Source organism: Nicotiana tabacum, chromosome 3, assembly GCF_000715075.1.
Source record: "Nicotiana tabacum cultivar K326 chromosome 3, ASM71507v2, whole genome shotgun sequence".
Classification (NCBI taxonomy): domain Eukaryota; kingdom Viridiplantae; phylum Streptophyta; class Magnoliopsida; order Solanales; family Solanaceae; genus Nicotiana; species Nicotiana tabacum.
In genome coordinates, this window is record NC_134082.1 from 181,733,464 (window position 1) to 181,749,215 (window position 15,752).

General features: G+C 36.1%; 1 protein-coding gene across 1 annotated transcript in view; it reads left to right on the forward strand.

Annotated features, from left to right (window-relative positions):
- The window catches only part of LOC142178322 (protein CONSERVED ONLY IN THE GREEN LINEAGE 160, chloroplastic-like), a 36,431-nt gene extending 20,939 nt beyond the window's left edge, over positions 1-15,492 (forward strand). Inside the window, exons 2-7 of the mRNA XM_075247655.1 lie at positions 14,034-14,083; positions 14,172-14,205; positions 14,243-14,287; positions 14,375-14,510; positions 14,813-14,897; positions 15,393-15,492. Coding sequence (XP_075103756.1) covers positions 14,034-14,083; positions 14,172-14,205; positions 14,243-14,287; positions 14,375-14,510; positions 14,813-14,897; positions 15,393-15,492 — 450 coding nt within the window. The remainder of the gene's footprint in view (positions 1-14,033; positions 14,084-14,171; positions 14,206-14,242; positions 14,288-14,374; positions 14,511-14,812; positions 14,898-15,392) is intronic.
- The last annotated feature ends 260 nt before the right edge of the window (positions 15,493-15,752 follow it).

Sequence of the window (15,752 nt, forward strand, 5' to 3'; positions counted from 1 at the left end):
CTGAGGCATCGACCTAGGAGTCCTAGTCTGATATGCGGAGCCGTTATCCTCATTTTTTCCCCGACTCAGGTACTTCCTTCTTTTGTCCGTTCAAGGACCAACAGTTGTTTTAGAGGTGGAGAATGTGATGACCCAAGAGGTCATCACTTGTTTTTAAAAGGAATTCTACGTTCCGAGACTTTAAAAACCTCTTTTAGCATCACCTCGATTTGCATGCGTAGTCCGGACGTGTAGCCGAAAAGCCTATATGTGAAAATCTGTGAAAAATGATAAATTTTGACTATAAAATGAATTAATTTGATTTCGGTCAACGTTTTGGAAAACGGACCCGGAGCCGTGATTTGACGGTCCCGGAGAGTCTGTAGGAAAATATGAGACTTGGGCGTATTCCCGAAATCGAATTCCGAGGTCCTAAGCCCGAGAAATGAATTTTTAAAGAAAATTGTTTAAAGGATTTGAAAATGAATTTTGATTAGAACATGTTGGTATCGGGCCCGCATTTTGGTTCCGGCGCCCGGTACAAGTCTTATACGTGATTTAAGATAATTCTGTGAAGTTTGGTAAGAAATGGAATCCATTTGACGTGATTCGGACCTTAAATGCAAATTTGATGTTTAAAGAAGTTTTGAGAAATTTCATTGATTTTGAGGTTTAATTCATAGTTGTTGATGATATTTTAGTGATTTGAATGCACGAGCTAGTCCGTATGATGTTTTTAGGGTGGTGTGCATGTTTGGTTTGGAGCCCCGAGGGCTCGGGTGAGTTTTGGATAGGCCGCAGGGTGAAATTTTGGACTTAAGTAATTGCAGGCCTGCAGGCTTCGCATTTCCCAACCTCCCTTCGCAATTCCCAGTTCGCATTTCCCAACCTCCCATCGCAATTCCCAGTTCACATTTCCCAACTTCCCTTCGCAATTCCTAAGCCAGCAGAGGTCGAGGTTCGCAATTCCCACATCTGAGACCTGCAACTTTTATACTTAGACGAATTTTAACCCATTTTTCATATCCTCTCAAAACATAAACACGCTAGGGCGATTTTTCAAAGGCTTCTTCTTCTCCAAATCAATTGTAAGTCATTTTTAACTAGTTTTCTTCAATCATTAACATCTTTTAACATGATTTCAACTTAAAATTAATGATTTTCATGGGGAAAATTGGGTGTTTTAGGTAGAACCTAGGTTTTTCAAAAATTGGGGATTTGGACCTCGATTTGAGGTCTAATTTCAAAATAAATCATATATTTGGGTTCGTGGGGGAATAGGTAATCGGGTTTTGATTTGAACCTCGGGTTTTGACCATGTAGGCCCGGGGGCGATTTTTGACTTTTTGGGTAAAACTTTAAAATTCATTTTCAGGCATTGGGGTTGATTCATTTAGCGTTTATTGATGTAATTAAGTAACTTGTGACTAGATACGAGCGAATTGGTGGTGGAATCAAGGGGTAAAGCTATAGTTGAATCGTGAATTGTGTTCGTGGCATCGAGATAAGTGTTTGGTCTAACCTTAGCTTGAGGGATTAGGAGTTGTATCTTTTTTGCTACATGTTAATTGTGGAGTACGACGTATAAGCATGGTGACGAGTATCTATACGTTGGTGTCAAGTATGCCCGTGAGTCTTGTATTATAATTGTTATGACTCCGTTGTGGTTTATTGTGCTTTATATGTTATCATCACCATTGTTCCCTTGCCGGGATGTTTGTTTGATATTATTATTCCCTTGACGGGATGTTTGTTTTGATAGTATTGTTCTTTTGCCAGAATGTTGTTGAAATATCATTGTTCCCTTGCCGGGAAGTTGTTATATTGCTCTTGTTCCCTTGCCGGGATTTCTTGTGATTATTGTTGGCTTGTAACTGGGAGCGGGTGGTACGCCTACCACAAGACATAATGAAATGGGAGAGGGTGGTACGCCTACCACAAGATATAATAAAATGAGAGCGGGTGGTATGCCTACCATAAGATATAATGAAATGGGAGTGGGTGGTACGCCTACCACAAGATATAATGAAATGGGAGCGGGTGGTACGCCTGCCACGAGATAAATGAAATGGGAGCGGGTGGAACGCCTGCCACGAGATACATGAAAGGGAAGCGAGTAGCACGCCTGCCACGAGATGCAGGAAATGGGATCGGGTTGCACGCCTGCAACAAGATGTGAAAAGAAAGTGAAATCTGCCTTTGTTTTCCTTATTCTTGTTAGTGGTTGGATTTTGATTCCTTTATAGTTTTCTTGATATTCTATTTTACCTGTTATTCCCCGAAGCATGTTTCCCCCTCCCATCTTTACTTGTTTATTCCTACTTTACTTTCCGTTGTATATTATATAACTGCACAGGTTTATTTGGTGGTCTGGTCCTAGCCTCGTCACTACTTCGCCGAGGTTAGGCTAGACACTTATCAGCACATAGGGTCGGTTGTGCTGATACTACACTCTGCACTATGTGCAGATCCCGAAGCAGCTCTTGGACCGTAGTTGGAGGCTACCTTCAATCCGCGCGGAGATCCAAGGTAGACCTGCAGGCATCCGCAGGCCCTGGCATCTCTTCTTTCTTTTATTTCCTGTTTCATCTTTTCGCTTCAGAAACAGTGTATTGATAGTTTCTTCAGACTTTCTATGTAGCAAATCTTAGACCGTCAGTGACATTGTGACACCAGGTTTTGGGTGATTAAGTCTTGAGTAATTGTAATAGACATAAATTTCAGATATTTTATTGTTGTCTTCCGCTTAAATTTACATTTCCGTTGTTATCATGTTATCGCCTTATATTTGTTAAAAAAAAATAATCGGATAAATAAGTAATTACTTTAAAGGATTGGCTTGCCTAGCTCACATTAGTAGGCGCCATCACGACTCCCGAGGGTAAAAAATTCGAGTCGTGACAATGCTCAACAACGTAATGCGAGCAATAGAGTTCTTTTTCTTCCAACTGTCATAGGCTTCACGCTCACGCCTATGCTGAGCAGTGTTGCCTTCCCCATGCTCATTCATGACATTGTTAATGGCCTCCAGAGCCTCTTGCTCCTCTAGCACATACTGGGCTTTCAAGCTCCAGGTTTCATAGTTGTCACCATTGGGTTTCAACCCTTTGTTGAGCTCAACAACAATATTTTTTGAAGCAGTAGTCATTCTTTAAAAAATAAAAAATAATATGAGAATCATGTTAAAAAAATAACGCAAGGCATAATGTTCTATATACATACATATTTTGATACTAAGCATCAATTGATTAAGTGAATAAACACATATATTAATTATGGGGTCGAAAGTTCTCTATGTTTCTAATCATCGTCCAAGAATTAAAATATTTTGAAAATTAACCTATTCAATTATCTAGCTAAGTGTCTTTATCATGTTTAAGACAACATAATCATCTTCCATGATTTTATAATCCCATGTGGGTCATAAGTTAACTAATAACTTATATTAGCATGCAAATAAAACTAATGTCAAACTAATTAACATTTATTACCTACTATACAAATTCACATAAAATTTACTTTAATGTTAAACTAATTAACATATTATACATGTTAAATAAATTAACAAGTAACAATAATGTTAAATAAATTAACATTTCAATCATATTTAACGAATTAACAAATAAATATAATGTTAAGCAAATTAACATTTTAAAGCATGTTAGACAACAAATAAATTTAATGTTAAACAAGTTAGCATTTCTAGCAATTTGAACAATAAAACAATTATAGTGTTCTTTGCAAGAATACAAATACTAAATTTATATTCTAAAAATTAAGTCCATATGACTAATTTTAGAAATTTAGAAATAATTAAAGAAAAGAACATTATGTAATTTTTATTTTTGGCGATGAGCACAAAAGAATAATTGTCCAAAGCATTTAAAATGGGTCATAAGTCCAAGTTTCTTAAGTCTGCCAGAGGCCCATTCAGCTACTTCCTTATGTAACCAAAGCCTTAATCAATTTCCTTTTCTTTAAAAAATATTCTAAGTGGGCCTTTAGCCCAACAAGAAGAAGACAAGCTTGTCCTGACCCCTATTACATTACTTAAGCCTACTATTTCTTCAAGATACGAAATGAGCAGCCGAAAATGGTTGTCCCTATTGTATTTTAGATGGAGTCATCTACAGGGCTAAGAATCTGTAAAATGAAAGAAGCCTATTTTTAGCCCACACGTTTAACACCATTTTTTTAATAAAAATATATCAGTATTTTAGCGGTAGAGAAAGAGAAACCCTAACTTCTCTTCCTTCTCATTGCAGTGCCGCCTATTTTGTGGAAGAAAAGAAACGAAAATTTCTCTTTTTTCTTCCTTTCTTTTTTTCCACCATAGCCATTGGAGCAGGAAGTTCCAACTTTTCGATGTACAACATTTGAGGAAAAAGTCATAGCTTCATCTCTTTGCTATGATTTACTGTTGCTCCTCGTCGGAGTTTTGGTAGTGGTTGGCGGTGGATTTCAGGTGGCGGTCATGCAGATTTGAGATGTCAGAAAAAAATCATATTTGAAAATAAATATCTTCAAACTGTTACAAATAGCAGTAATGGATTTGTAATGATCCAAGTTTGTGGGCCATAGAAAAAATGCCATAGAATTCCATTGATAAGTTCTGAAACTAATTTTAGAACTTTTGTCAAAACAATGCTTTAAACTTATTAACCAATTTTAATTGCACACTATACTCAAACACAATAATTGATTCACAAAACTTATGTGTGTTTTTCTTTGATTTTTAATTTATTTATTTATTATTACAATTAACAATTATTTATCAGATTTGAAAACTTATTTGAGAGAACTTCATTTATAGCCCATCGGGCAAAACAAATAGCATCCGGTAGCCCAAAATTTCAATATGCATTTTATAGCCCAAAAATAATTCTAGTGGCTAGCCACCGAACTATATACCTGCACCGCATGCCTTCAAAGCTCTTCATCAATGGCCCTAGGTTTGTCCCTAGCCTACAACTCCAATGAGAAACCCTTTTCTCCAACAAATTCCAGCTCCAGTTTGTCAGCTTACAGGAAGCAGCAATCAAATCTTTTCTTTCCTTTGAGAAAAGTAGCTTCCTTTTCACAACTCCAATTCTTACTTTCTCAATTTTCAATTAATCATAATGTGGATTTTCCTCTCTTTTCTTGTAGAAATGTAGGCGACAGAGTCGGGCCCTATTTATCGTTAGTGGGTTAGATTCCGGCAAAAGTAATATTCAAGGTATCCCATAATCTCCAGCATAACAAGTTCATAGTAACAACAGTACACAAACAAATACAGGTTCACTGGAGAAATAATTTTCGGCCCGAAATGGTTTAGCCGGAAAACTTCATGGTCGTTGAAAAAGCTATATACCGGCCAGATCTGCCGAAATTCAAATTAGCAAGCAAACCATCTTTCAGATCTAGATTTTTATAATATCAAAATCCCCAAAACAGTAACTAAAACGAGAAGAAAGAGTCGCCAGATTTAATGGAGGGTCGCCAGTGTTTGAGTTTCCGTCCAGATCTAAAGCCAACGAGATCGAGCCCAATGGGTTAGACTGACTGGGTTTTGATTTCAATTTCATGATAAAGTTCGGTTCTTCCATCCAAGATAAAGCGTCCCTTTTTATGTTTTTACAAAGGTGCAAGTCGTTGGGTTTCTACTTGGGTTCAATCTGATGGCTTTCCTTCTCTCCTTCTTTCTATTTATTTACCTTTTTATATTTTTGAATCCACTAATAGAAAATCATTCTCAATTGTGTTATTTTGTCTAATGTAGAGATAGAGCATGTATTACATTTTTAGACTGTACTAGACTGGAGAGCAAACTTTTTTTTTGAATATTGGAAAGAAAATCTGTCACTATACAAAATACATACAAAATTTGTCACTATACAAAATTCATACAAAATCTGTCACTATACAAAATACAAAAAATATACAAAATAGATTGTTACTATACAAAAAATATACAAAATAGACTGTCACTATACAAAAAATATACAAATAGACTGTCACTATACAAAAAATATACAAAATAGACTGTCACTATACAAAAAATATACAAATAGACTGTCACTATACAAAAAATATATAAAATAGACTGTCACTATACAAAAAATATACAAATAGACTGTCACTATACAAAAAATATATAAAATAAACTGTCACTATACAAAAAATATACAAAATAAATGTAACTATACAAAATATATACAAAATAGATGAAACTATACAAAATATATACAAAAAAGACTGTCACTATACAAAAATATATGATATACTCCAAATATACAGTGTGCACACATTGCACATACAAAATTGTATAAAATTTATATACATTATGTTTACATATTAGAAAATACACATTATATATAATTTTGATACATTGTTCAGATAGATTATACATTCACGATACAAAATACATTTGGGGTACACAAATATATACACTTTAGATACACAAGTACACTCAAGATAGGCTCAATATACACCAAGGATACACTGTCGTACTAGGATACAATATTTATACATTGCAAAATAAATATTTATATATTGCGCCAGGCAGGGGTCGAACCTACGACCTTCAGCTTAGGAAACAGGCGCTCTATCCTCTAAGCTACAGGTGTTTATGTTATCATACTCATTCCTTTCGGCTACTATATGCAATACTTTTGGGCCAAAGGACCATTTTTTGTAAGTAGGACAAAACATAGGCTATTAAAATTTTGAGGGGCTATAGAGGGTAGTTTTCCCAACTTATTTCGACCGATAAAACAAATATGTCAAACAGATAACAGTCTCAATTGAACAGTAAAAGAGATGCATGTATATGACATTCTAGATTTACATATAAATCTAGAACTATTTTATATATGTATCATGACCAGAAAACCAGCTTATGGCTTTGATACCAATGAAGGATGATGCGATAAACTAAACACATTAATTTAAAGCGTAAATTGTAAAACGAGAACTTACTTGTTCTTCGTCGCGGAAACGGAAGACAGGGGAACCGCGGCTGGAATCACTAGTCGATAGTGGTTGTCACGTTGTGTTGGAGCAACCCCCAATTCCACAGTCTAAACGCTAATTTGATTGTGGGAGAAGACTAAGCATAGAAAAATACTGCAGAGCGTTCTTATAGAGTACACACTAAATGTACTTATATAGAGAACATTAGAGTTAATTAATAACCCTATTGGTCCTTAGAACACCCCTTATGGGTGGACCCAATATTTTCTACATATAGAAAGGAAGGGGTCATTATTAAATGAAAGTGCTTTCTTCTCAAAATTGTATGTGTAGTACTCTATAGTCTATACTGAAGAAGTTGTGGGGAATCTTTAGTCCAGCTGGTTGGTTACTTAAACTCTCACGTTGTTGGCAGGGGTTGGATTTCCCACCTTGTAATCCCATCTCGTAGTTCCATTTTCCCTTCCCCCTATATATGATAGAATAATTAAAAAAATGTTGAGATTTTTAAGCTAAAAAGAAGCTTAAAAAATGGTGAATAGGAAATGGAGGAAAAATGAAATTTTTGAGTGAAATTTTAAGTTTTCCCCCTTTTAACAATGAGACATTGTCCCATATTGGAAGATGAAAAGGTTTTTGGTAGATATATATACAATTTCTCTTTTTGTAGCTCTTAAAGAATTAAAAAAAAGGCAAGCCTCGCGTCACCGCCGCCGTCGTCGCTCGGCTCGGCTCGGCTCAGCTTCGGATTTGGATTTGAATTTGGTCAAATGATTGATTGATTAATTTTTTGGACTAAATTTGTTTGTTAATATTAAATATTAACGTAATATTATCTGTGTTTGTAATGGATGTGTACCAATCTATGATTAGTGCTCCAACCACCAAGTCCAAGTGCTCCAATAAGAGCATTAGTGCTCCGGCCACCATGAGCAACTGCTCCACTGAATGAGTGGCTGGTCCGTCTCTTAGTAGCTGAATACACTATAAATGTGTGCCAGCAGCTGTTAGAGAAGAGACAGAGATTGAGAGCAATCTGCCTATCATTGACTCTTCCTTTAAACTCAACATTGGCTATAAATTGTAGTCCTTCCTCTCAGAATTTCCATACGATTTTTCTGAGTTCTCCTCCTTTCTTCTGCATTGTTTTAACTTCAAAGCAACCGTAAGTGTGATTTGCTACCGAACTTTGTGTTCGCTGAAATATTGGGGTTTGAAGTACCGCTACACCAGTGTGTAATTTGTTCTATTCTAGAAGGAAATAATCCACAACCTTAGGTACTAGGAGGGGGTTAAATTCCTTAAGGAAACACTGTGAATTCAGTGGGCTCGAATTAACTACTGTTTCATTTATATTTTCGTTTATATGCTAATTTATTTTTCTCTAGAATTATTATTTACAAATACATCATAATAACAAGCTTAAGGAATTTAATTTTATTTCTATATTTGTGTTATTCTTACTGTTCTGGAAACTAAAACCTTTGTAGTTTTGTCTACTCCTATTTTGGAGATTAAAGCCTTCGTGGCGTTTTATTGAAGATTAAAATCTACGTGATTATTTTCTCCAGCTTTAAACGTTTGTTTGTGTCATTCTTTTACAGAAAAAATGACGAATGACAACGAAAACCACATTGTTCCGATGGTGACTGCCAATACATCGACAAGCCAAACACCAGCGTTGGCATCGGCAGAAAAACCCAAAAAAATTTCGGGGATTGATTTCAAGCGATGGCAGCAGAAGATGTTCTTCTATTTGACTACTTTATGTCTACAGAAGTTCATCAAGGAAGATGTTCCTGATCTGCCCGATGAAACTCCAGAGAATGAACGCTTTCTCGTGATTGAGGCGTGGAAGCATTCTGATTTTTTGTGCAAGAATTATATTCTTAGCGGACTGGAGGACAATTTGTATAATGTCTATAGTATTATGGAGACGTCAAAAGAACGGTGGATTGCGCTTGAAAGGAAATACAAAACTGAAGATGTCGGGTTGAAGAAATTCGTTGCCGTAAAATTTTTGGACTACAAAATGGTAGATAGCAAGTCTGTTATTACCCAAGTCCAGGAATTGCAAGTGTTTATTCACGATCTCCTTGCTGAAGGTATAAGTCGAATTAATATTGATGTTGAAAGTAGTAATTTTAGTATTTTTTCTAACGGAATTTTTATTGAAGCCTTGTCATCAATGAAGCATTCCAAGTAGCAGCGATGATTGAGAAGTTGCCTCTTTTGTGGAAGGACTTCAAAAACTACTTAAAAACACAAACAAAAGGAGATGTCCCTTGAAGATCTCATTGTTCGGTTGAGAATCGAAGAGGACAACAAAGCTATTAAAAGAAAGGCTGTGGAAACTCAACAATAATGGGAACAAACATTGTTGTGGATACTTCTCAAATTAAGAGAAAGAGGAAGCAGGCTTGTGGACCATAAAGTAATCCAAGCAAGAAGCGGTTCAACGGAAATTGCTACAACTGTTGAAAAGCTGGATACAGATCTATAGATTGTCGTGCTCCAAAGAAAGACAAGAAGAAGGGTCAAGCAAACATGGTTGAAAAGCACGAAGATATTGATGACTTGTGTGCTATGCTTTCTGAATGCAACTGGTAGGAAATCCTAAGGAGTGGTGGATTGATTCTGGAGCCACTCGCCATGTTTGTGCTGTTAGGGAAGCATTTGCTACATATGCTCCTGTTGGACCTGAAGAGATGCTTTCTATGAGAAATACTGCAACAACAAAAATTGAAGGATGTGGGAAGATATTTCTCAAAATGACTTCTAGCAAGGTCGTGACTTTGAATAACGTCCTTCATGTTCCCGAAATTAGGAAGAACTTAGTCTCTGCTGGACTTCTTATTAAGCATGGTTTTAAGTGTGTTTTTGTATTCGATAAGGTGGTAATAAGTAAGAACGAAATGTTTTAGGAAAAGGTTACCTCACCGAGGGCCTTTTCAAGCTGAATGTAATGGTTGTCGAAAATAATAATAAAATTTCAGCTTCTTCTTACTTACTTGAGTCAAATGATTTATGGCATATTCGTTTAGGTCATGTCAATTATAAAACCTTGCGGAAAATGATTAACTTGGAAGTATTGCCTAAGTTTGAATGCGACAAATCAAAATGTCAAATATTTGTGGAATCTAAGTATGTTAAACATCCTTATAAGTCAGTTGAAAGGAATTAAAATCCTTTAGACTTAATTTACATAGATATTTGCGATATGAAGTCAACACCATCTCGTGGTGGAAAGAAGTATTTCATAACTTTTATTGATTATAGTACTCGATATTGCTATGTTTACTTACTTAATAGTAAAGATGAAGCAATAGACGCATTCAGGCAATACAAAAATAAAGATGAAACGCAACTTAACAAGAAAACCAAAATGATAAGAAGTGATAGGGGTGGTGAATATGAATCTCCTTTTGAAGAATTATGTTTGGAATATGGAATTATTCATCAAACAATGGCCTCTTACACTCCCCAATCCAATGGGATTGCAAAAAGAAAGAATCGTTCATTAAAGGAGATGATGAACGCATTATTGATAAGTTTTGGTTTGCCACAGAACTTGTGGAGGGAAGTCATTCTTACGGCTAACCGAATAATAAATCGAGTACCCCATAGCAAAAAACCATCCATTCCATATGAAAAATAGAAAGAAAGGAAGTCCAACTTGAATTATTTTAAAGTGTGGGGGTGTTTGACAAAAGTGCAAGTCCCTAAACACAAAAGGGTAAAAATAGGACCGAAAACAGTTGATTGTGTTTTCATAGGATATGCGACCAATAGTAAAGCATATCGATTTCAGGTTCATAAATCAGAAAATCTCAATATTCACAATAATACAGTTATAGAATCAGATAATGCTGAGTTCTTTGAAAATATATATCCGTATAAAAAGGAATGTGAGTCGATTGGTGAAGGATCTAAATGATCTCGGGAAGAAACAAAAGAAAGTACCTTTAATCAGGAGAATCCAGGACGTAGTAAACGTCAAAGAACGTCTACTTCATTTGGACTAGATTTTGTTACTTTCTTATTGAAAAATGAGCCTCGAACATTTAAATAAGCTATGTTTCTTAGGAATCATTGTTTTGGAAAGAGGCAGTCAATAGTGAAATAGAATCCATATTGAAAAATCATACATGGAAATTGGTTGATCTTCCTCTTGGAAATAAATTTTTGGGTTTTAAATGGATTTTTAAGATTTAAGGCAAGACTTGTAGTCAAAGGGCATAGACAATGAGAAGATATTGACTACTTTGATACATACTTTCCAGTTACAAAAATTACGTCCATACGAATGTTAGTAGCTTTAGCTGCAGTTTATGGTCTTGAAATTCATCAAATGGACGTTAAGACGGCCTTCTTAAATGGAGATTTGGAGGAAGAAATCTATATGGAACAACCTAAAGGGTTTGTGGTTCCAGGTAAAGAAAAGAAGGTATGTAGACTTGTTAAGTCCCTCTACGGACTAAAACAGGCACCCAAACAATGACACGCAAAATTTGACCAAATAATATTGTCAAATGGTTTTAAGATAAATGAATGTGATAAACATGTGTACATTAAAAATGTTCCAAATCACATAGTCAATGTTGTCAACTGTTTGCTTATATGTGGATGATATGTTGATAATGAGTAATGACACTGCCAACATAAATGCGATTCAGCGTATGCTAACTAGCAAGTTTGATATGAAGGACTTGGGAGTTGCTGATTTAATTCTGGGGATTAAGATCCAAAAGACTCCTCAAGGTCTAGCATTGTCATAATCTCATTATATTAAGACAATACTTGAAAAATTCAAGAACTTGGGGTTTAAAGTTGCAAAGACTCCAATTGATGTGAATCTTGCATTAACAAAGAACAAAGGCCAAAGCATATCACAATTGGATTATGCTCGTATGTTGGGATGCTTAATGTATATCGTGAATTGTACACGACCATATATAGCTTGTGCTATAAGTAAACTGAGTCGATACACGAGCAATCCAGGTCAATCTCATTGTATGACAATGAAACGAATTTTGGGATATTTAGAACATACCCAGAACTTTGATTTGCACTACAGTAAATATCCTGCGGTGATTGAGGGCTACTATGATGCAAATTGGATCACCGATTCAACTGATTCTAAGTCCATAAGTGGATATGTATTCACTATTGGTGGAGGAGTGGTATCTTGAAAGTCATCCAAACAAACTTGTATTGCCCTCTCTACAATGGAGGCTGAGTTCATAGCCTTAGATAAAGTCGGTGAAGAAGCTGAATGGCTCTGAAATTCTTGGAAGACATTCCATTTTGGCCCAAACCGTTGGCACCAATATGTATACATTGCGATAGTCAAGCGACAATTGAAAGGGCTGGGAGCGTTATGTATAACGGTAAATCTCATCATATACGACGAATACATAAAACTATTTGGCAACTACTCTTTACAGGAATTATCACGATTGACTACGTAAAGTCAAGTGATAATATGTCGGATCCAGTTACAAAAGGCCTAACTAGAGAGGTAGTTGAGAAATCATTAACGGGAATGGGACTATGGCCGAGAACAAGCCATTGTGGCGGTAACTCTACCTAGAAGACTGGAGATCCCAAGATCTAGGTTCAAGGAGATCAAACAAAGTCATTAATAACGGTTCAACATTGTCAACTAAAATTTTGGTCCATTTTCGTGATAAGACAATGTTCAGTACCAAAGATAAAACATTAAGGCTTTTTAATAATTTCTAAATTTGATATGGGGTATATCAAATAGTGTATCTACAGGATGACACGTTTAGGAATCACCTATGTAAATGTGAAGTGTTAGCCGCTTCAAGGAGAATTCTGTAAGGCCAGTTCTCTGCGCACTTACGAAACCAGGAGGTGTTCATGGCTGAAACGAACTCAACAATGAGAACTAAATACGGTTAAGGGTTGATTGTGTGACTTATGGTTGTCTAGGTATACACCAAAATTTGACGGTTCAAAGATATCAAATCTACCGATTGACCGAGTATATTCGACATAAGTTCACTAAGGAAAGTTCAAAGGGAAATCTACTTATCCAGATGCAATCATTCCTTGTGAATCACACAACTTTCATGCATATTTCCGTGATATAGCCATTCCTCATTCATGCGGGGGATTGTTGAGATTTTAAGCTAAAAATAAGCTTAAAAGAGGGTGAATGAGAAATGGAGGGAAAATAAAATTTTTGAGTGAAATTTTAAGTTTCCATCTCTTAACAATGAGACATTGTCCCATATTAGAAGAGGAAAAAGTTTTTGGTGGGTATATATACAATTGCTCTTCTTGTAGCTCTTGAAGAGCTAAGAAGAAGGCAAGCCTCACGCCACCGTCGCTTGCTCGACTCGGCTTGGCTTCGCTACGACTACGGCTACGGTTGCGGCTTCGGCTTCGTATTCGGATTTGGATTTGGATTTGGATTTGGTCAAATGATCGATCGATCGATTAACATAATATTATCCGTGTTTGTAACAGATTGTGTACCGATCCGTACCAAGTCCAAGTGCTCCAATAAGAGCATTAGTGCTCCGCCCATCATGAGCAAATGCTCCACTGAATGAGTGGCGGGTCTGTCTCTTAGTAGCTGACTGCACTATAAATGTGTGCCAGCAGCTGTTAGAGAAGAGCCAGAGATTGAGAGCAATCTGTCATTCCTCTTAGAATTTTCATACGATTTTTCTGAGTTCTCCTCCTTTCTTCTGCATTGTTTTAACTTCAAAGCAACCGTAAGTGTGATTTGCTATCGAACTTTGTGTTCGCTGAAATACTGGGGTGTGAAGTACCGCTGCACTAATGTATAATTCGTTCTATCCTAGGAGGAAATAATCCACAACCTTGGGTACTAGGAGTGGGTTAAATTCCTTATGAAAACACTGTGAATTCAGTGGGCTTGAATTAACTACTGTTTCATTTATATTTTAGTTTATACGCTAATTTATTTTCTCCAGAATTATTATTTACAAATACAAAAAATGGTAGTGAAGAAGTTGCTGTAGCTTAATTTGCATGGTAGCATATGCATACCAGTTTTGTTAGAATGGTTGTCAAAATTTGCTTGTGACTTGCTATCTTTACAGGAAGAGACATCGGGATTTCTTAGCTTAAACAGAGTCATGAGTTTTGACAGGTGTGTTCTTTTTCTTCTTTTCTTTATAGAGATTTTAGAAATTCTGTTTTCTTCTTAAATTTAATTTAATCGCATATGGAGAATGTAGTTTGGAAATTGATTTGACCAAAGGAGCTAAGAATGTAGTTTGGAAATTGATTTGACCAAAGGAGCTAACAGCCCCTTCAGTACCTGTTCAAGAACGAGGAAGTCGAAAATACTAGAGTATGTTGCAACTTTAAAACATTTGCCTTTTGCAACTTTAAGCATTAACTTGTCTACTGCATTGCTGAAAACTAAACTGATTTTCAGCCTCGTTTAAGTGCATCTCAAAGATGGCGGCCAGCACCAACACGACGCGAGCAGGAGCAGTGGGACTGGGACAAAGCTGCAACTGGGGGCAGAATACGTCATCGGAACTTGCAATTAGTTCATTTCGTGAAACTTGGTTCGTAATATATATTGAGCAATATTCTTCTCTAACTTGATGTTTGTGATAACTGATGAAACGTAAGCAGCTTCTTTACATGAAATATCTTAAGCTGTTAGTATTCTTTCGAGGTCCTCCATTGGACCTGGACTTCTCATAGATTCTCTTTGCCTGGATATACTTCTGTTTCTTCAATTGATATAAAGCAATCCATAACATTTTTTGTTATTCTGGTGATGTTGCACTGATGCGCACAAGCTTGAAAAAGGCGGTGCTAATAAACTGTGGTATATACCATTAATGTTGCAGTTACGGTGCAGGGTTTATTGGTTCATTGATGTACATGCGCATGCTTGGAAACAGTGTGGATTCTATGCAGTCAGATGGACCCAGAGCACTTATCAAGTACACTTTTCATGTTTCAAGATCTCTCTATGCATGTTTTTTCTATTATTTTGGTTTTCATTCAATTTTTTACTATAGCCCAAAATGAAGATATATCAGTAGTTTTGCTTAAGAAACTGAAATATTCTGATTTTATTTGTTTTCGTCAGGCATATATATGTGTGTCCTGCTTGATCAGCATGTTAAGAGTACCTAAGTAATAAAGGACATCATAAGAGTCCTGAGTCCACGGTAAAAAGCAACGTATATGTCAGTTTGTCTTGTGCGCATTCTGATTCCTGTTCCCTTACTTGCAACATTCTCTCCTTTGTCAGCATTTTGGGCAAGAAAATATATAAGAAGATGATTAAGAATTAAAATACAAATATAAATACGAAGAAGAGGAGAAGGACTGGGGTCAAACTATTTCACACTAGGTGTGTTTTATCCATTGATAGGTCAATGAACCACAAGAAAAAATTGGATCCTAACTGGAATTGTATCATTTCTGTACAGTTCTCCGATCCCGAGTTTTCAAAATAAGCTGCCATTTTACAACACAAACTTATCTGGAAGAGCTGAAGAAACTAATCTTGATCAGCAGGTTGTAAAATGAATAAGCAAACATTCAATGAAGAAAAACACTTGGTCAAATTTTGATAGGTAAATGTACAGTTTTAGTAATTCTACTTAATAAGAAGGTGTGTGCAAAAGGAACCCATACTCCTTTTACTGACACAAGGACTCCATTGTCACGATCCATTTTCTGAAAAAGTCGGAACCGACACTTGATCACTAAATATAACCGAGCGAACGATCTCTGCTTATCAAATCTATTATAACTCCAAACTTTATATGCAATAAGGTAATACTCTA